Source organism: Vipera berus (assembly GCF_964194415.1).
Source record: "Vipera berus genome assembly, chromosome: 1".
NCBI lineage: Eukaryota > Metazoa > Chordata > Lepidosauria > Squamata > Viperidae > Vipera > Vipera berus.
The window spans coordinates 342,268,046-342,282,091 of NC_138202.1; the positions used below are offsets into that span (position 1 = coordinate 342,268,046).

At 40.8% G+C, this 14,046-nt stretch overlaps 1 protein-coding gene across 1 annotated transcript in view; it reads left to right on the plus strand.

Annotated features, from left to right (window-relative positions):
• RASL10B (RAS like family 10 member B) overlaps nt 1-7,036 on the plus strand; it is a gene marked incomplete at its 3' end in the record, with an annotated part of 46,366 nt that extends 39,330 nt beyond the window's left edge. Inside the window, exons 3-4 of the mRNA XM_081314289.1 lie at nt 4,847-4,971; nt 6,766-7,036. Of these exons, the coding sequence (XP_081170415.1) occupies nt 4,847-4,971; nt 6,766-7,036 (396 nt within the window). The remainder of the gene's footprint in view (nt 1-4,846; nt 4,972-6,765) is intronic.
• Between the last annotated feature and the right edge of the window lie 7,010 nt (nt 7,037-14,046).

The following is a 14,046-nucleotide window of genomic DNA, read 5'->3' on the forward strand; positions in this document are numbered from 1 at the left end:
TCTATTCCACTATCCCCCGGTATTGCTACATAAATTATACCCAATTTCTTCTTTTCAACCACAGTTAATCTAATGTGTTATGAGCTAAGACTATCTGAGTAAAATCCCATTCAACTATTTTTTTCAATTCTGTGTTTTCCACCAATTTTTTACTACTGGCACATGATGATTTTTACAAATGTTTCAGTGAATCAGTTTGGTGACTGTGTTATGTGTTATTCTATATGGCCGCCATCCTTCTGTAGCAATTGCTGCCAATACAATCCTAAAATCCTTCTTCATTCCACAGGGGTCTTCTGTTTTCTTGCAAAGTCTTAAGTTTGCAGGAAAAGTTTGTTTCTCTGATGTTAAAGATGGGCGAGGGGGCAAGCAAGGGAGATTATAGATAACTTTAACAACCAATAAGGCTGAATGTAAGGAATCCTAACAATAAGCAGCCTATGAAACCGATGAGCCAAACTATTGGGGAAGAAAGAAAAGCCATTTGTATGTCATATATGGAATGGAGAGAGAGCTGGATTAGGAACGCCCAGCTGTTTGACAGATGTGTCAGCAAATAAAAAAAAATGAAATGGAGTTAATAAGAGAGAAGCCCACAAAAAGGTAATATTAGGTATAGGACAATGTAAAGCTTTACAATGTATTGGGAACATTGTTAGGAGAAATACATTGTAAAAGTATAGGCCAATACAAATCATTATTAGCTGCCTCCTGTAATGCAGACGACCCAGTGATAAAATGTATGAGAGGTTGATGAATCATACTGTAATAGCAACAGTAACAATGATAAAATGATAATTAAGAACTTGAAGGGTTTGTGAACAAGCTGCTGAGTGCTACTAGGCAAGTGGCTATATTGTATAATTCTTGAGGAACAAAAACAGTATCTTTTCAGTAGGAAGAAGAATAGGTGAAATATTGTATGATAAAATGGTCTAAGAACTTTGGACACAATATAATGATGGAATTGTAATTCAATGGGTAGATGACCTTGAGGGACGAGGGGAAGAGGTGCTGCCTAAAAAACAGAAAACCGAGTCCAAAATTACGGTTATAAGTCATTGCAGTCATAAGTTGAGGCATCACACGATTGGACCCAATTCTTTTGTCAATTTTAGAGGAGTTGTTAAGTGAATGCCATAGTCATTAAGCAAATCCATTTTCCCCAATGAGTGTTGTTTTTGCTGGAAACCGGAAATAAGCACTGGAAATCAGCAAAAACCCATAATAGATTTTGGTCATGTGACTGTGGGATGCAGAAAACAGCCATAAAGATGAGCCAATCGCCAAGCACCCAAAATGTGATCATGTGATGGTAGAAGTGGTGTGCAGTTATCACAACTTCAAAAAGAGGTCATAAGTAGCTCTTGGGAAGTCCGTCATAACTTCAAAAAGTTAAGTGACTGTTCATAAACTGAGGAACTGCCTGCAACCTAAAAGAGAATTTTTATAAAATGCTGTACCATTGGCACAGGTTCCAGAAAAATTGTCTAGAAGAGTGTTTCTCAGCAGTTTTAAGATTTGTTGACTTCAACACTCAGAATTCCTTGGCAAGCATGGCTATCTATGGAATTCTGGGAGTTGAAGTACACACATTTTAAAATGTCTAAGGTTGAGAAATACTGTTCTAGAATGTATAAAGATGCTTCAGATTTATGATGGAAATGTGGGCAACATAAATGGCCATTATATCATGTCTGTGGACTTGTAATTTCTGGGTTCAAATACCTATAATGATACAAAAAAACTTTGAACATCAAGAACCAGAACTTTTCTTGCTGGGATTAAGGGACAGTCAATTAGAAAAGAGCCATTGAAGATTATTTTTATATATGGTTATTGCTGCAAGACTATTACATGTTCAAAAATACCCAGAGTGAAGGAATGATTGGTGAAGATGACAGAATAGCAGAAAAAAAATGAACTTATGAGTTATGGGTTTGGTGATTAGAAAGGGTAGCTTATGGAAAGAAGGAAATTATGATATAACTTGAGAGAGAGAGAAAGGACAAAACATAAATGCATTTATACTCAATCTCAAGAAGATTGAAAGCTGCTTCTTTTTATTTTTATTTTCTATTCTCTTTTCACTATTTACTGTTTTTTCTTTATTATCTTTATTTTCATTTATGGTTTTTCCTATGACTCCCAAGGGAATGATATTTCAGGAAGTTGTAGCTGCTTAGAAGCTCCTGAATGCTGCTGGAGTGCTGTTGTGGTTATGTCAACTTTATTTTCAATATGGAAGGGTAGGGGAGAGTGGAAGGAAGGAAGGAAGGAAGGAAGGAGGGAGGAAGGGAGGGAGGGAGGGAGGGAGGGATTTCTCATGTTCCCTGCCAGATTTCCATAAGGAAACTCAATAGGGAAGAGTCAGGAAGTTGAAATTTGCTCCTATTCCCATTACTTTTTTCCCCATCCTTGGTCATTTTTGGTTGTCTAGTAAGCCGTAAAATATGGATCTTAATGGATATATAATGTACTTATTTCCTGCATGGAGGAAAAAAAACCTCCTCTAAAAGTATCCATCTCATCCTACCCAGTATAATAATCCTGGTGTTTTTAACCATTGGAAATAATGGAGAAAAAAGGAGAGGCCCTCATTAAAAATGAGAGTTGAAAAGATTTTCACCAGTTAGTAGTACAAATGAGCTCTGCAGTACATGAATAGAAATTTTACCCATAAAATAAATGCAAACTAATTCTAAAAAAAATGGAAGAGTATTTTTTTTAACCTTAGATTCATTAAACTGAATAATCTAAGTAGTGGTCTGTGTATTGGATTTTTGAACAGCAGGTAACATATTCTGTACCATAAAACACAGAAGCAACATGGTTCACATTTGTGAATTGCAATACAAGAATTAAACTCTTAACCTGAATATTAATATACTGACATTTGCTAAGGTGTGATAAAAATATAATGTCAATGTCAGTCCTATATTCTATGACCTTCTTTTTGTTTTTTGTTTTTTATTGTAATGTAATAAATCTTGATACATTGTATCATTCCAATGCAGATTTCAATGCAGTACTATTTATGTACTATGATTAAAATTATGAACATTCCATTATTTAGAAAGCTTAAAGTAGTGAAAATAAAAAGAGAAGAGTAAAAATACTATCAGTAATAATTGTAATTCAGGATGTCAGTATTACAAACATAAGATTACTTGACTTTTCATCCAAAGTTAAGTATAGCATTAAAAAGAAATACTACAATTAATATCAAAGTATTAGTTATAGTCTTAAACTTAATACTGAGATCTCCATTGTACTGTTGTTTTTATTATCTGGGACAGAGCATTTTTGAGAGAAGACATTGTATCTTTGTAGGCAATGCCAGTTGTACTGTTAAGTGATTGATTATCTGCCATCAGGTCAGTTTTGATTCTTAGTCGTCACATAGGTAGCGTCAAGTGTAAAAATTTAGCAGCTACATGCCTCTCTGTTTTCATCTTGCCATTAGAGTAAGGGATTGGGGGAGGTGTTGCTTTTGAATGGTTAGAGAAATGAAACCTCTCCAATTCTACGGAAGCTTGCTGAGCGTGGGTAGTATGGAAACCTTTCAAGGACATTCTAGCAGGTGAGAAGAAGATAGCAGACGGGTCCCATAACAAAGAGAACTTGTTTACATGAGCTATGTGGACATCTTGGGGGGTTTGGCTGGGAAAGTCATTGTTATATGCTATGGTCTGATGCTTTGGGATTTTAGAGTTAGTTTTACCTCGCCTTTTCCAGGCCATGTAATCAATAAACAGTAAGCTTTTCAGACATGAAAATAATCCTGGATTTTTATTTGGCTATTCAAGCTATAGGTTGACAGATCTCTCCAAGAAGATCTGTTCCCAACATGGCCTTTCAGTTCTTCCAATGGTGCACCCTTCACTACTGTGATTAAATCCAGCCACATTGCTGCTGGTTGTCCTTTGTTTCTACTTTTCCCAGCATTATGAACTTCTCTATACTGATATGACTTCATATGATGTGCCCAAAATATGATAATTTAAAGCTCTGCTAAAGAGAAGTTCCCTAAGGAAGGGCTCCAGCACAAGTCCAAAAGCTCGGAGAACTAAAACCCCTGGTCCTGGTGACTGACCCAGATTGGATCTTGCAACATTATCCTGGGACACATATATTTGCCTTCATTCATGATAATTTAAACTTGGTCATTTTGCCTCAAGTTAGAACTTTGAACTGATTTGTTCTACAATACATTTTTGTTTTTGTTTTTCGTGACTGGTATTCTTAATCACCTTCAACATTCTATCGAATTTCAAAATACATGAAAACTCTTTCTGTCCAAAAATGAACTTCAAAGTTCATTTTTTGCTTTTATGAAGTGTCACCAGAAAGACCATTGCTGAGATAATTCCGATCTTTGTAGTGATACAGACATCCCAGCATCTGAATATCTTTTTCCATGCCCTTCACAAGTATCCTACCAAGTGCTAGTCAGTGATATATTTCTGGATTATTGACTCCTTTATTCTTGACTGTCAGTTCTAAAAATCAGACACTACCTATCACTTCAGTATCACCATTGACAGTTCTAAGGCTAGTTGCTCTATTTTTTGTGACTACGGTAGTTTGGTCTTCTTTCTATTTAAATTTAGTTCCATTTTTGAATTGAACTTGGAGGTCTTCCTTTTCTGATTCTTTCTCACTGTCCCGCCCCCAGTATTTCTTGCTAGTTAAGAATTGATCAGAGCATTTGGATACTCAACGGGAGCAAACTTTCCCCACCCCTTGATGCAAGCTGTGGGTATGTGGGTGGGCTGGGTGGTACCATTGTGGAGCTGTGTGCTGTGTGTTCCCTGATCTGTCCCTCTCTGTGTCTGTGTTGCAGGAGTGGGCGGACGTGTGCTGCCGAGGCCTCCGGAGTGTTCATGCCTACATCTTGGTCTATGACATCTGTTGTTTTGACAGCTTTGAGTATGTCAAAACTATTAGGCAGCAGATCCTAGAAACAAGGTAAAAATATGCCTTTGCTTCATCCCACCCTGGACTTGAGATCAGAAAAGGGAAGGTACCCAGATGCTAATGTCAAGAATTTTAGAAAGCAGCACAAATCCCCAGATAGAGAATGTGCAGTCCTGGTCAACCTCTTTCTGCTTGGAGTAACTTCAGGGTTGGTAGTTAACAGGATTAGGATATGCATCCTGCAAAAATCAGGAATCCTCATTTAACAAATTGAAGGAAAGCAAGTGGAGTATGACGCAAGGGCTCTTTAAAAAGTCACTGAAATCCCTCCAGCTGCTGTCAATGGTTCTCCACTGCTTTCAAAGAGCTCTTTAGGTTCAGCTTTGGTTGTTGGTTGGGCAAGGGGAGGGAAAAGGATTGTAGAACTTGAATATTGGGCCCTATCTAACAAAATGAAATTCAATGGTTAAAAAAGTATGTTTCTATATTTAGGAAAGAAAAACCAAATGTACAGGTATAGTATAGGGTAGTACTTGGCTCAATAGTAGTAACTGTGAGAGGGATCATGGAGTCCTACTGGACAATCACTTAAATATGAGTCAAGCAGTGTGCTTCAGCTGCCAAAAAAGCCAACACAGTGCTAGGCTGCATTAACAGAGGGGTAGAATCAAGATCACGTGAAGTGTTAATACCACTTTACAATGCCTTGGTAAAATCACACCTGGAATTCTGCATCCAGTTTTGGTCACCACGATGTAAACAAGATGTTGAGACTCTAGAAAGCATGCAATGAAGAGCAATAAAGATGATTAGGGGACTGGAGGCTAAAACATATAAAGAACTGTTGCAGGAATTGGGTTTGTCTAGTTTAATAAGAAGGACTAGGGCTGACATGATAGCAGTTTTCCAATATCTAAGGGGCTGCCACAAAGAAGACAGAGGTCAACATATTCTCCAAAGCACCTGAAGGCAGGACAAGAAGCAATGGATGGAAACTAATCAAGCAGAGAAGCAACCTAAAACTAAGGATAATTTTCTGACTGTTAGAACAATTAATCAGTGCAACAACTTGCCCCCAGTAGTTTGAATGGTCCAGCACTGGACATTTTTAAGAAGAGATCGGACAACCATTTTTCTGAAATGGTATAGGGTTTCCTGCCTGAGCAAGGGGTTGGACTAGAAGACCTCCAAGGTCCCTTTCAACTCTGTTATTGTTATTATTCTCTTATTAACTTTTTTCCAATAGCAGAGCCCTTGCCTTACTTATAACAAGACCTATTTGATGGGAATGTAAATTGGGTCGAGTCAATACTTTCTACCCTCCCCAACTGCAGCTATTTTCCTGTGCCCGAGGTATATGACTGACTGAACCACATGTCATTCAGCCCACGTAACCTATAGTTCCAGGGATGGCCATCCTTTAGGGTTTCCTCCCTGCAATGATAATCTCAAAAGAGACTTCATCTTACTTTTCCCAGCACATTCCCAGTTATTGACTTTCATGGATAAAGTAGTTGAGGAAAAAATAACCTTGGCCAATGTCATGAAAACAAAGGTTGGGTGGTTGGGTGGTGATGTTTTGCAGCTGGGTCTTTCAGAGATTCAGGAAGGAATTGGTTGGGATTACAGTTTTCATAATTCCCACACTTTGTGGCCAAAAGCTATTGCTAAGCACATTGATTGTGCTTAGATTGTAAGCCGCCCTGAGTCTTTGGAGAAGGACGGGATATAAATGGGATTTTTTTAAAAAAAGGATACCTAGCCCTCCTATTGTTCCCCTTATTCTACCACCTGGGCTTGGGTTTTCAGAGTCTTCACAAGACTTTCTCCTTTCTTTGTTGCCAGAGTCATTGGAACCTCAGATACTCCCATCATCATTGTTGGAAACAAGCGGGACCTCCAGAAAGGCCGGGTCATCCCCCGCTGGAATGTCTCCAACCTGGTGAAGAAGACATGGAAGTGTGGTTACATTGAGTGCTCAGCCAAATACAACTGGCATATCCTCTTGCTCTTCAGTGAACTTCTGAAGAGTGTGGGCTGCGCACGATGTAAGCACGTTCACACTGCCATCCGCTTCCAGGGGGCCCTGCGGAGGAACCGATGCACCATTATGTGAGACCTTAAGGACCTGCTGTCCCACCCCCCACAAAATCTCTTGAGGGCAGCTTCTCCCCACTCACCTGCCATGTGCATGGGAGCCTTTTTTTTAATCCAGATTCAGCTGGGGTAGAAGTTCTTAACAAGCAGCTCTGTCCTCAAAGGAAGCCTCAGCCCTTAGCCTCATTGAGGCCAGCTAGTTTTTGATTTCTTTCTTGCTGATCCTTGAAGCAATGGCTGTGTTGAGGAGGTTTGCATCTTTATATATAGGAATCCTTCTGGTTTGGATCATAGACCAGGAGGTGCTGAAATCTACGGATGGAGCAAAAATCCAGAAAGTCAACCTGAAGAAGGGGATGCATCTGGTTCATTCTCTTGCAGCTAGGTTATTAATCTACCAAATGTGGGATTAGTTAATATTTTGTGAATAATGCAGTGCAAATTAAGAGGAACAAAATGGCCTCATGATATAGCCAGCCCAATGGGGATGGGCAATCTTTGGCCCTCCAGATGTTGCTAAACTGCAACCTAGCAATCTTAACTGGTAAGGTGACAAGAGCATAATGTTGAATGTTCTAATTCAGCAACATCTAGAGGCCCACAAAGTATCCATTCTTATACCAGGTCAGCATTCCTGTAATGCAAGATTACTTGCATCCTGGCTCAGAACCAGGTGGGATATTTCAGGAGGAAAGTGGAGTACAGTATGAGTGAATAAACGAGTTGAACAAGTGAGCCAAGAAAACCCAGTTTAGGTGAGACTGGTAGGGATTAGTAAGGGCAACTGAAATGAAAGGATGGGATCTCTCAAGTCATAGGTATGCTGAGATTGTAGATACACTTAATGTATTTCACAATACATGTTTATAGACATAGGGGAAGCATTTCAGTCTGGACATAAAGTAAACTGGGTTTGCCAGTAAACTTCAGAAGTTCTGATGATGTGAGAACATGAATCCATGAGATATAATTTGCTTATATTTACACATTTTTTTCAGGCACACACAAACCATCTTTGTACACTTAAAATTCAGAATATACACTTCTGGATCCCCTAGTGTTGCTGAACTACAACTCCCAGATGCCTCACTATTGTCCATGCTGACTGGAGGATGTAGTTCAACTCCCTGCCCTTTTTAGACCTCTATGATTGGCCGTGGTAGCAGAGGCTAATGGGCAATAAGATTCAGCCACATGGTCAGAGGTTTCAACCTTTGTCATAATAAATGATGCAACCTTGTTACTTTGGTTACACTTGATACAACTGTGGTGCACAAGTCCCAAAGGTGCTTTTTCAAAAGGCAACTGGGCTTTGTTTTTCCTTGAAGATGTTTCACTTCTCATCCAAGAAGAAGCTGAACTGAAGAAGCTTCTTGGATGAGAAGCAAAACATCTTCAAGGAAAAATAAAGTCCAGTTGCCTTTTGAAAAAAGCATTTTTGGGACAACCATGACCTGGATGGCTGAGAATCTCCACAGACATGGTATACAAGGACTTAGCTAGAAATTAACACTTGAGGAAAGGGCTGCTCATTTGGGGGAGAGGAAGAACCTCTCTCCCTACTCTTAGCTTATTGATTTATTTTGCTTGATGACCATTAACTGTAGAATCCTCCAACTCGTTCTTTTTAAATGCCAACATGTTATACATTTCCCCTGTCCATGAGCACCCAGAGCTAAGGAGATTACCCACATATCTTCCAAATAGTAGAAAAACATCAGGGAAGTGGAAAAAATCCCAGACATTTAAGCACAGCCAAGAAGGATCTCTCTGCAAACACACACTCTTAGTTGAGGCAGACTTAGGAGAAAATTCCTTATAGAACCACCAGTATGGAAGTCTTATCTTCAGGCTGGCTGTCTTGACTCCTTCAGACTTCACCGGGACATATTCTCCTAAGAGAAGATTTCTTGTACATGCATGGAAAACAAGCAAGTTGACAAAAAGTCCTAGGCAGGCCTCCTCAAGATGCTACTTTCTACGTGCATTAAAACACACACCCACAACAGCAAATCATTCTGTCATAATGTGGCACAGTCCTGGCTGACAGGTTTGCCAATATAGGCTTTGACCAATACAGTCTTTCCCGGCAGATACCTCTTTAAAGAAATCAACTTTAGAATGATCTGTTTGGTCTTCATGCTAATTTATAGATGGTTTGTTTTCTGATAATTACAAATAAAGAGGCTGACTGATTTTGCCATTGGCTCCCTATTGCTTGCATTCTGATCTAAGGGCACCTGTCTTCAAAGTTATTTTCTACAATCTCCCTTGAGCAAAACAAAATGTAAACCATTCTGGGGTCCTGCTTCAGTCTCTGGAATACAATAGCTTTCAACAGTAACTTAAAATCCAGGTAGTCCTCGCCATATAACCATTTGTTTAGTGACTGCTCAAACTTACAACGGCATTGATGTATGATTGTTTTTCACACTTACAACCATTGCAGCATCCCTGTGGTCACATGATCAAAATTTGGATGCTGGGCAACTGGTTCATATTTATGATGGTTGCAGTTTCCCAGGATCATGTGATCCCCTTTTGCGACCTTCTGACAAGCGAAGTCAATGGGGGAAGCCAGATTCATTTAACAACCGTTACTATCTTAACAACTGCAGGGGTTCGCTTAACAACAGTGTCAGGAAAGGTTGTAAAATGAGGCAAAACACATTTAACAACTGCCTCACTTAGCAATGGAAATGTTGGGCTCAGTAGTGGTCAGAAGTTGAGGACTACCTGTACTGCATTTTTTATAATACGTTAAATTTGGAGACCTCAGGCCTGAAGTGGCCAAGGAAAAGGTATTTTTAATCTCCAGGCAGCGACAACTTCCCCTGTTAAATTTTAGCATCAGCTTACTTTTTTAAAGTAACTGAGTTTTACCTCAGAGTTGCAATGTTCTGGAACAGGGGTGTCAAACTCAATTTCATTGAGGGCTGCATCAGCATTGCGGTTACCCTCAAGGGGCTGGGTGGGTATGGTCAGGGTGGGCGTGGCCTACTAGGTGGGCGTGGCTAAAGTGCATATGGCCTACTGGGTGGGCATGGCCAGCTCTACATCGTTCACATCAAGGGTGCCTATGGGGGCCCGGGCAGGAGTGGGACAGATCTCAGGGTCTCTGGCAGAAGGAGGGTCTCTGGGCCAGGGCCAAGGCAGTGGGGGCCGTTCCCTCACTGCTTCCAGGATGGCTTCGCGGGCCATATGAAACCGCTTCGCAGGCCGGATCTGGCCCTGGGCCTTGTGTTTGACATGTCTGCTCTGGAAAGAGAAACAAAACGTACTTTCAGGTGTCTGACTTTGCCTTTCCAAAGACTTCTTACACTCTAACAAAGAGTTTCCTGTTTAAAAATAAAGGGGCAGGGTGGGGGGGGGGAGGCTGGAGAGCAATAAGAAAAGAGGGGAAGCTTGCAAACAAAAGCTGTTAAGGTTTGATTTCTCCATATAATTCCAAGAATGAAAATATGCTCTTGTTGTGAGACATGGTTCCTGAACTAATACATCTGCTGGATTCACGTAGTACATTGAACTGTCCAATAATGAAAAGGGCTGAGTTTGCACAATAATTGAGTTGCAAAATACGTAGCTAAATGAGGTTGAGACTAACCAAGTCGAGCCTGTTGTATGACTGGGCCTGCTTGGTCTGTAGCTGATCTAGGTAAGGTCATTGTGTGAACACAGCCAATATATTGGCTCAGATACACTACAGGCTCCCACCCATCCAGATGTCTTCCAAATACATTGAGATTGCAACTCTTGGATTTGTAGTCCAGAGACGGCCAGTTTGGGGTAGATGATACAAAACTGAGCAACATTTGGGCACACAGCTGTCCCTGTAAGCATCAGCCGCTCAAAAATTTTTCACACTTGCAAGTATTACAGTGTTTCTCAACCTTAACAGTTGAAGATGTGTGGACTTCAACTCCCAGAAGTCTCCAGCCAGCAAGCCTTGTGTTTAATTCTTCCTCAATTCAGGTATAAGTGACTAAAACATTCCACAATTGAAACATGAGCTTTTCCCTACAACTCTCTTATTTGTCTTTAGATTGTCCATGCCTAAGTGTGCAAGGCAGATGTGTAAGTCTGCACCGTTTCTTTTACTGAGATGCCTTGTGCCCTATATTCTGGTATATTGATTGAGCTAACTCCTGGATAAACAGAACAGATGTGCCTATCAATAATGCAGAAATGGAGAAATGAATGGCCAAGGTGGTAATGAAACAGTCCCAAACTCTACCTATGATAGCAATGACTGACTTGGATTTTATGACTTTTTTGGAGCAGTCGTTAAATGAACACAATAGTAAAATGTGGTCATGTGACCTGAGGATGCTGCAAATGGCTGTAAATGTGGCTGTATTACTGAGCACCTGAAGCACAGTCATGGGGCTGGAATGGGAGTGAGCATCAGAATGTTGGATCTGGGTCATAAGTCTCTTTTTTCAGGTAGGTCCTAACTTTGGTCTCTAAGCAACCAGTTATAAATCAAGAACTACCTGTACTCTGTCCTCCAACAGGAGGGAGTTGCCCCTCTGATGCGTCTATTGCTTGAAGCAATGAGCTCATTTTGAGAACTAGATATGTCTAGGCCAGGGGTAGGCAACCTCAGCTCTTTTATGACTCATGGACTTCAACCATGAGTCATAAAAGAGCCAAGGTTGCCTACCCCTGGTCTAGGCCCTAACAAAGAGAAGCACTGGGGTGCTTCTGATGGCACATGACAGCACTTGAGGAGCTGTCACAGAGAGGAGGTCAACTTATTCTCCAAAGCACCTGAGCGCAGAACAAGAAGCAATGGGTGGAAGCTTGTTAAAGGGAGATCCTACCTGGAAATAAGGAGAAATTTCCTGACGGTGAGAGCAATTAATCAATGGAACATCTTGTCTCCCAAAGTTGTGAGTGTTCCACCACTGGATGTTTTCAGGAAAAGATTGGACTACCATTTGTCCGGGATGATCTAAGCCAGTGATGGCGAACCTTTTAGAGACCGAGTGCCCAAACTGCAACCCAAAACCCACTTAGGTATCATTGGGTACCAGGTGGGTATGGCCCATTGGGTGGGTGTGGCCCATTGGGTGGGTGTGGCCCATGGGGTGGGCGTGGCCCTTTAGGTGGGCATGGCTGCAGTGGTAATAGCAGACTGGGTGGGATTAAACAGTTCAATCAATCAATTCCAACGTTGCGAGATCTTTTTTTCCCCGCGGGAAGTTGAAATTGATTGATTGAACTTTTTTTTTGCACACGGTGGCAGAGGCCTAAAGCAAAAAGGGTTTATAAAACCCAGCTGAAAGCCTAGGACTGGGGCGACGTCGCACGTGCCCACAGAGAGGGCTCTGTGTGCCACCTGTGACACGCGTGCCATAGGTTCGCCACCATGGATCTAAGCTCTCCTGCCTTGGGCAGGGGGTTGGACTAGAAGACCTCCAAGGTACCATCCACCCTTACGATTCTGTGTTCTATGATTTTAGCATACGGTAGGACTAGCCTCAAAATCCTACTTCCTGACTTCAATTCTCGCTTCTTGCTTAGAATGGCAGATCCCCACTGCCTCCAGTGATTCCCTTCTTATCCCCACTATTAAACTTTGCTGCTGCGTCCCTTTCTACTGGGAGCAATCGCTAAATTATTGCTTCTGTGCACACCCCACAGAGAGAAGTTGAACTATGCTTTAGGGAGGAGGAAGAGCAGAGGAAAGGAGGCTGGGCAGGAGGAGGATCAATGATGACTCATCAAGGAGAATTACTGGTTTTAAGGTTACCCCTTTGGAGATGCATTTTGGCAGAGCATAGAGAAAACGGCAGAGAAATCAGATCAGACTGTGGAAATGACAAACTGGTCGTTGCCTGGAGCAAAAAATCTTTAGTCTTGCATGTAAAAAAAACAGTGCCATTTCTCTTTTGTTGCTTCACATTTTTGAAACTCTACAGATGCCACATCAAAGTTAGAGGAGGTAGAAAGTTAGATTCCTGATAGATCTCTGCAGGGGGTTGGACTAGATGATCTCCAAGGTCCCTTCCATCATCATCATCATCATCATCATTACTAATTTGTAGTAGACAGGAAGTGCTTTGAGCTCTCCATTCTTTTAATACTAATAATCATTTAAAAAAAAGATTTTTGTCTCCTCCTCTTAAACAGGGTAGCTAAAAGAAGACCTACCGGAAGCAAACTAAGAAAACATTTTGCATACGTAGATTTGATTTTCTGGTTTCATTCTGATACAAATCAAGTGTTAAACTGAATGTGTGGTTCCATTGAAAGCATAGGTTTTCAGCATTATTTGCCACCTGATTGAGGCTGATAGATTTCACACAATAACCTATTGCACTAAGTCAGTCAAAGTCGGTGCAAAACAGTTGCAATCTTTATTTATACGTTGTTGTTGTTTTGCTAATCAGATGTGGGAAATCCAGCCAATTTGGTTAGTTAATGCTTCATGGTATGATACAAACCCAGACAATGGTTAATTCAATAATTAGCTTACACATGTTGTATGAACTCAGTCTTTGATGACATGACTGGAAAGTAAGTAAACAATAATTAGGCTTAATGTTAACATAATGTAAATCAAATCAATTCAAATGTATCTTTTGTCTTGATGCTATCCACTGTGTGCCCAAACAAGAAGTGAAATACCATCGTTTGCTCACAGCACAAGTGTCCAATCTTGGCAACTGTGGATTTCAACTCTGCTGGCTGAGAAAATCTGGGAGTCCACAAGTCTTAATGTTGCCAAGATTGGGCACCCCAGGCTTACAGAAAATCCATGGCAAAGCCCGGGTTACCTGTGAACCCAACCAAATGTCTTTTTTTCAATACATTTTGGCTTTAGCATAAACTACCCCTCAATTTCCGTGAGATGTAAGATGCTTTCAGACAATTGTCAAGCTTATCAATGAAATGAGTGGATTATACAAATGTTATCTTTCCCACTTCTTATGCCACCATACTGTCAGGCTTAAAAATTTGTGAACTGTTTTGAATTCTCCACACAAGCAGTCAAAGCTAGATAAAGAGAACCCGGCTAAACAA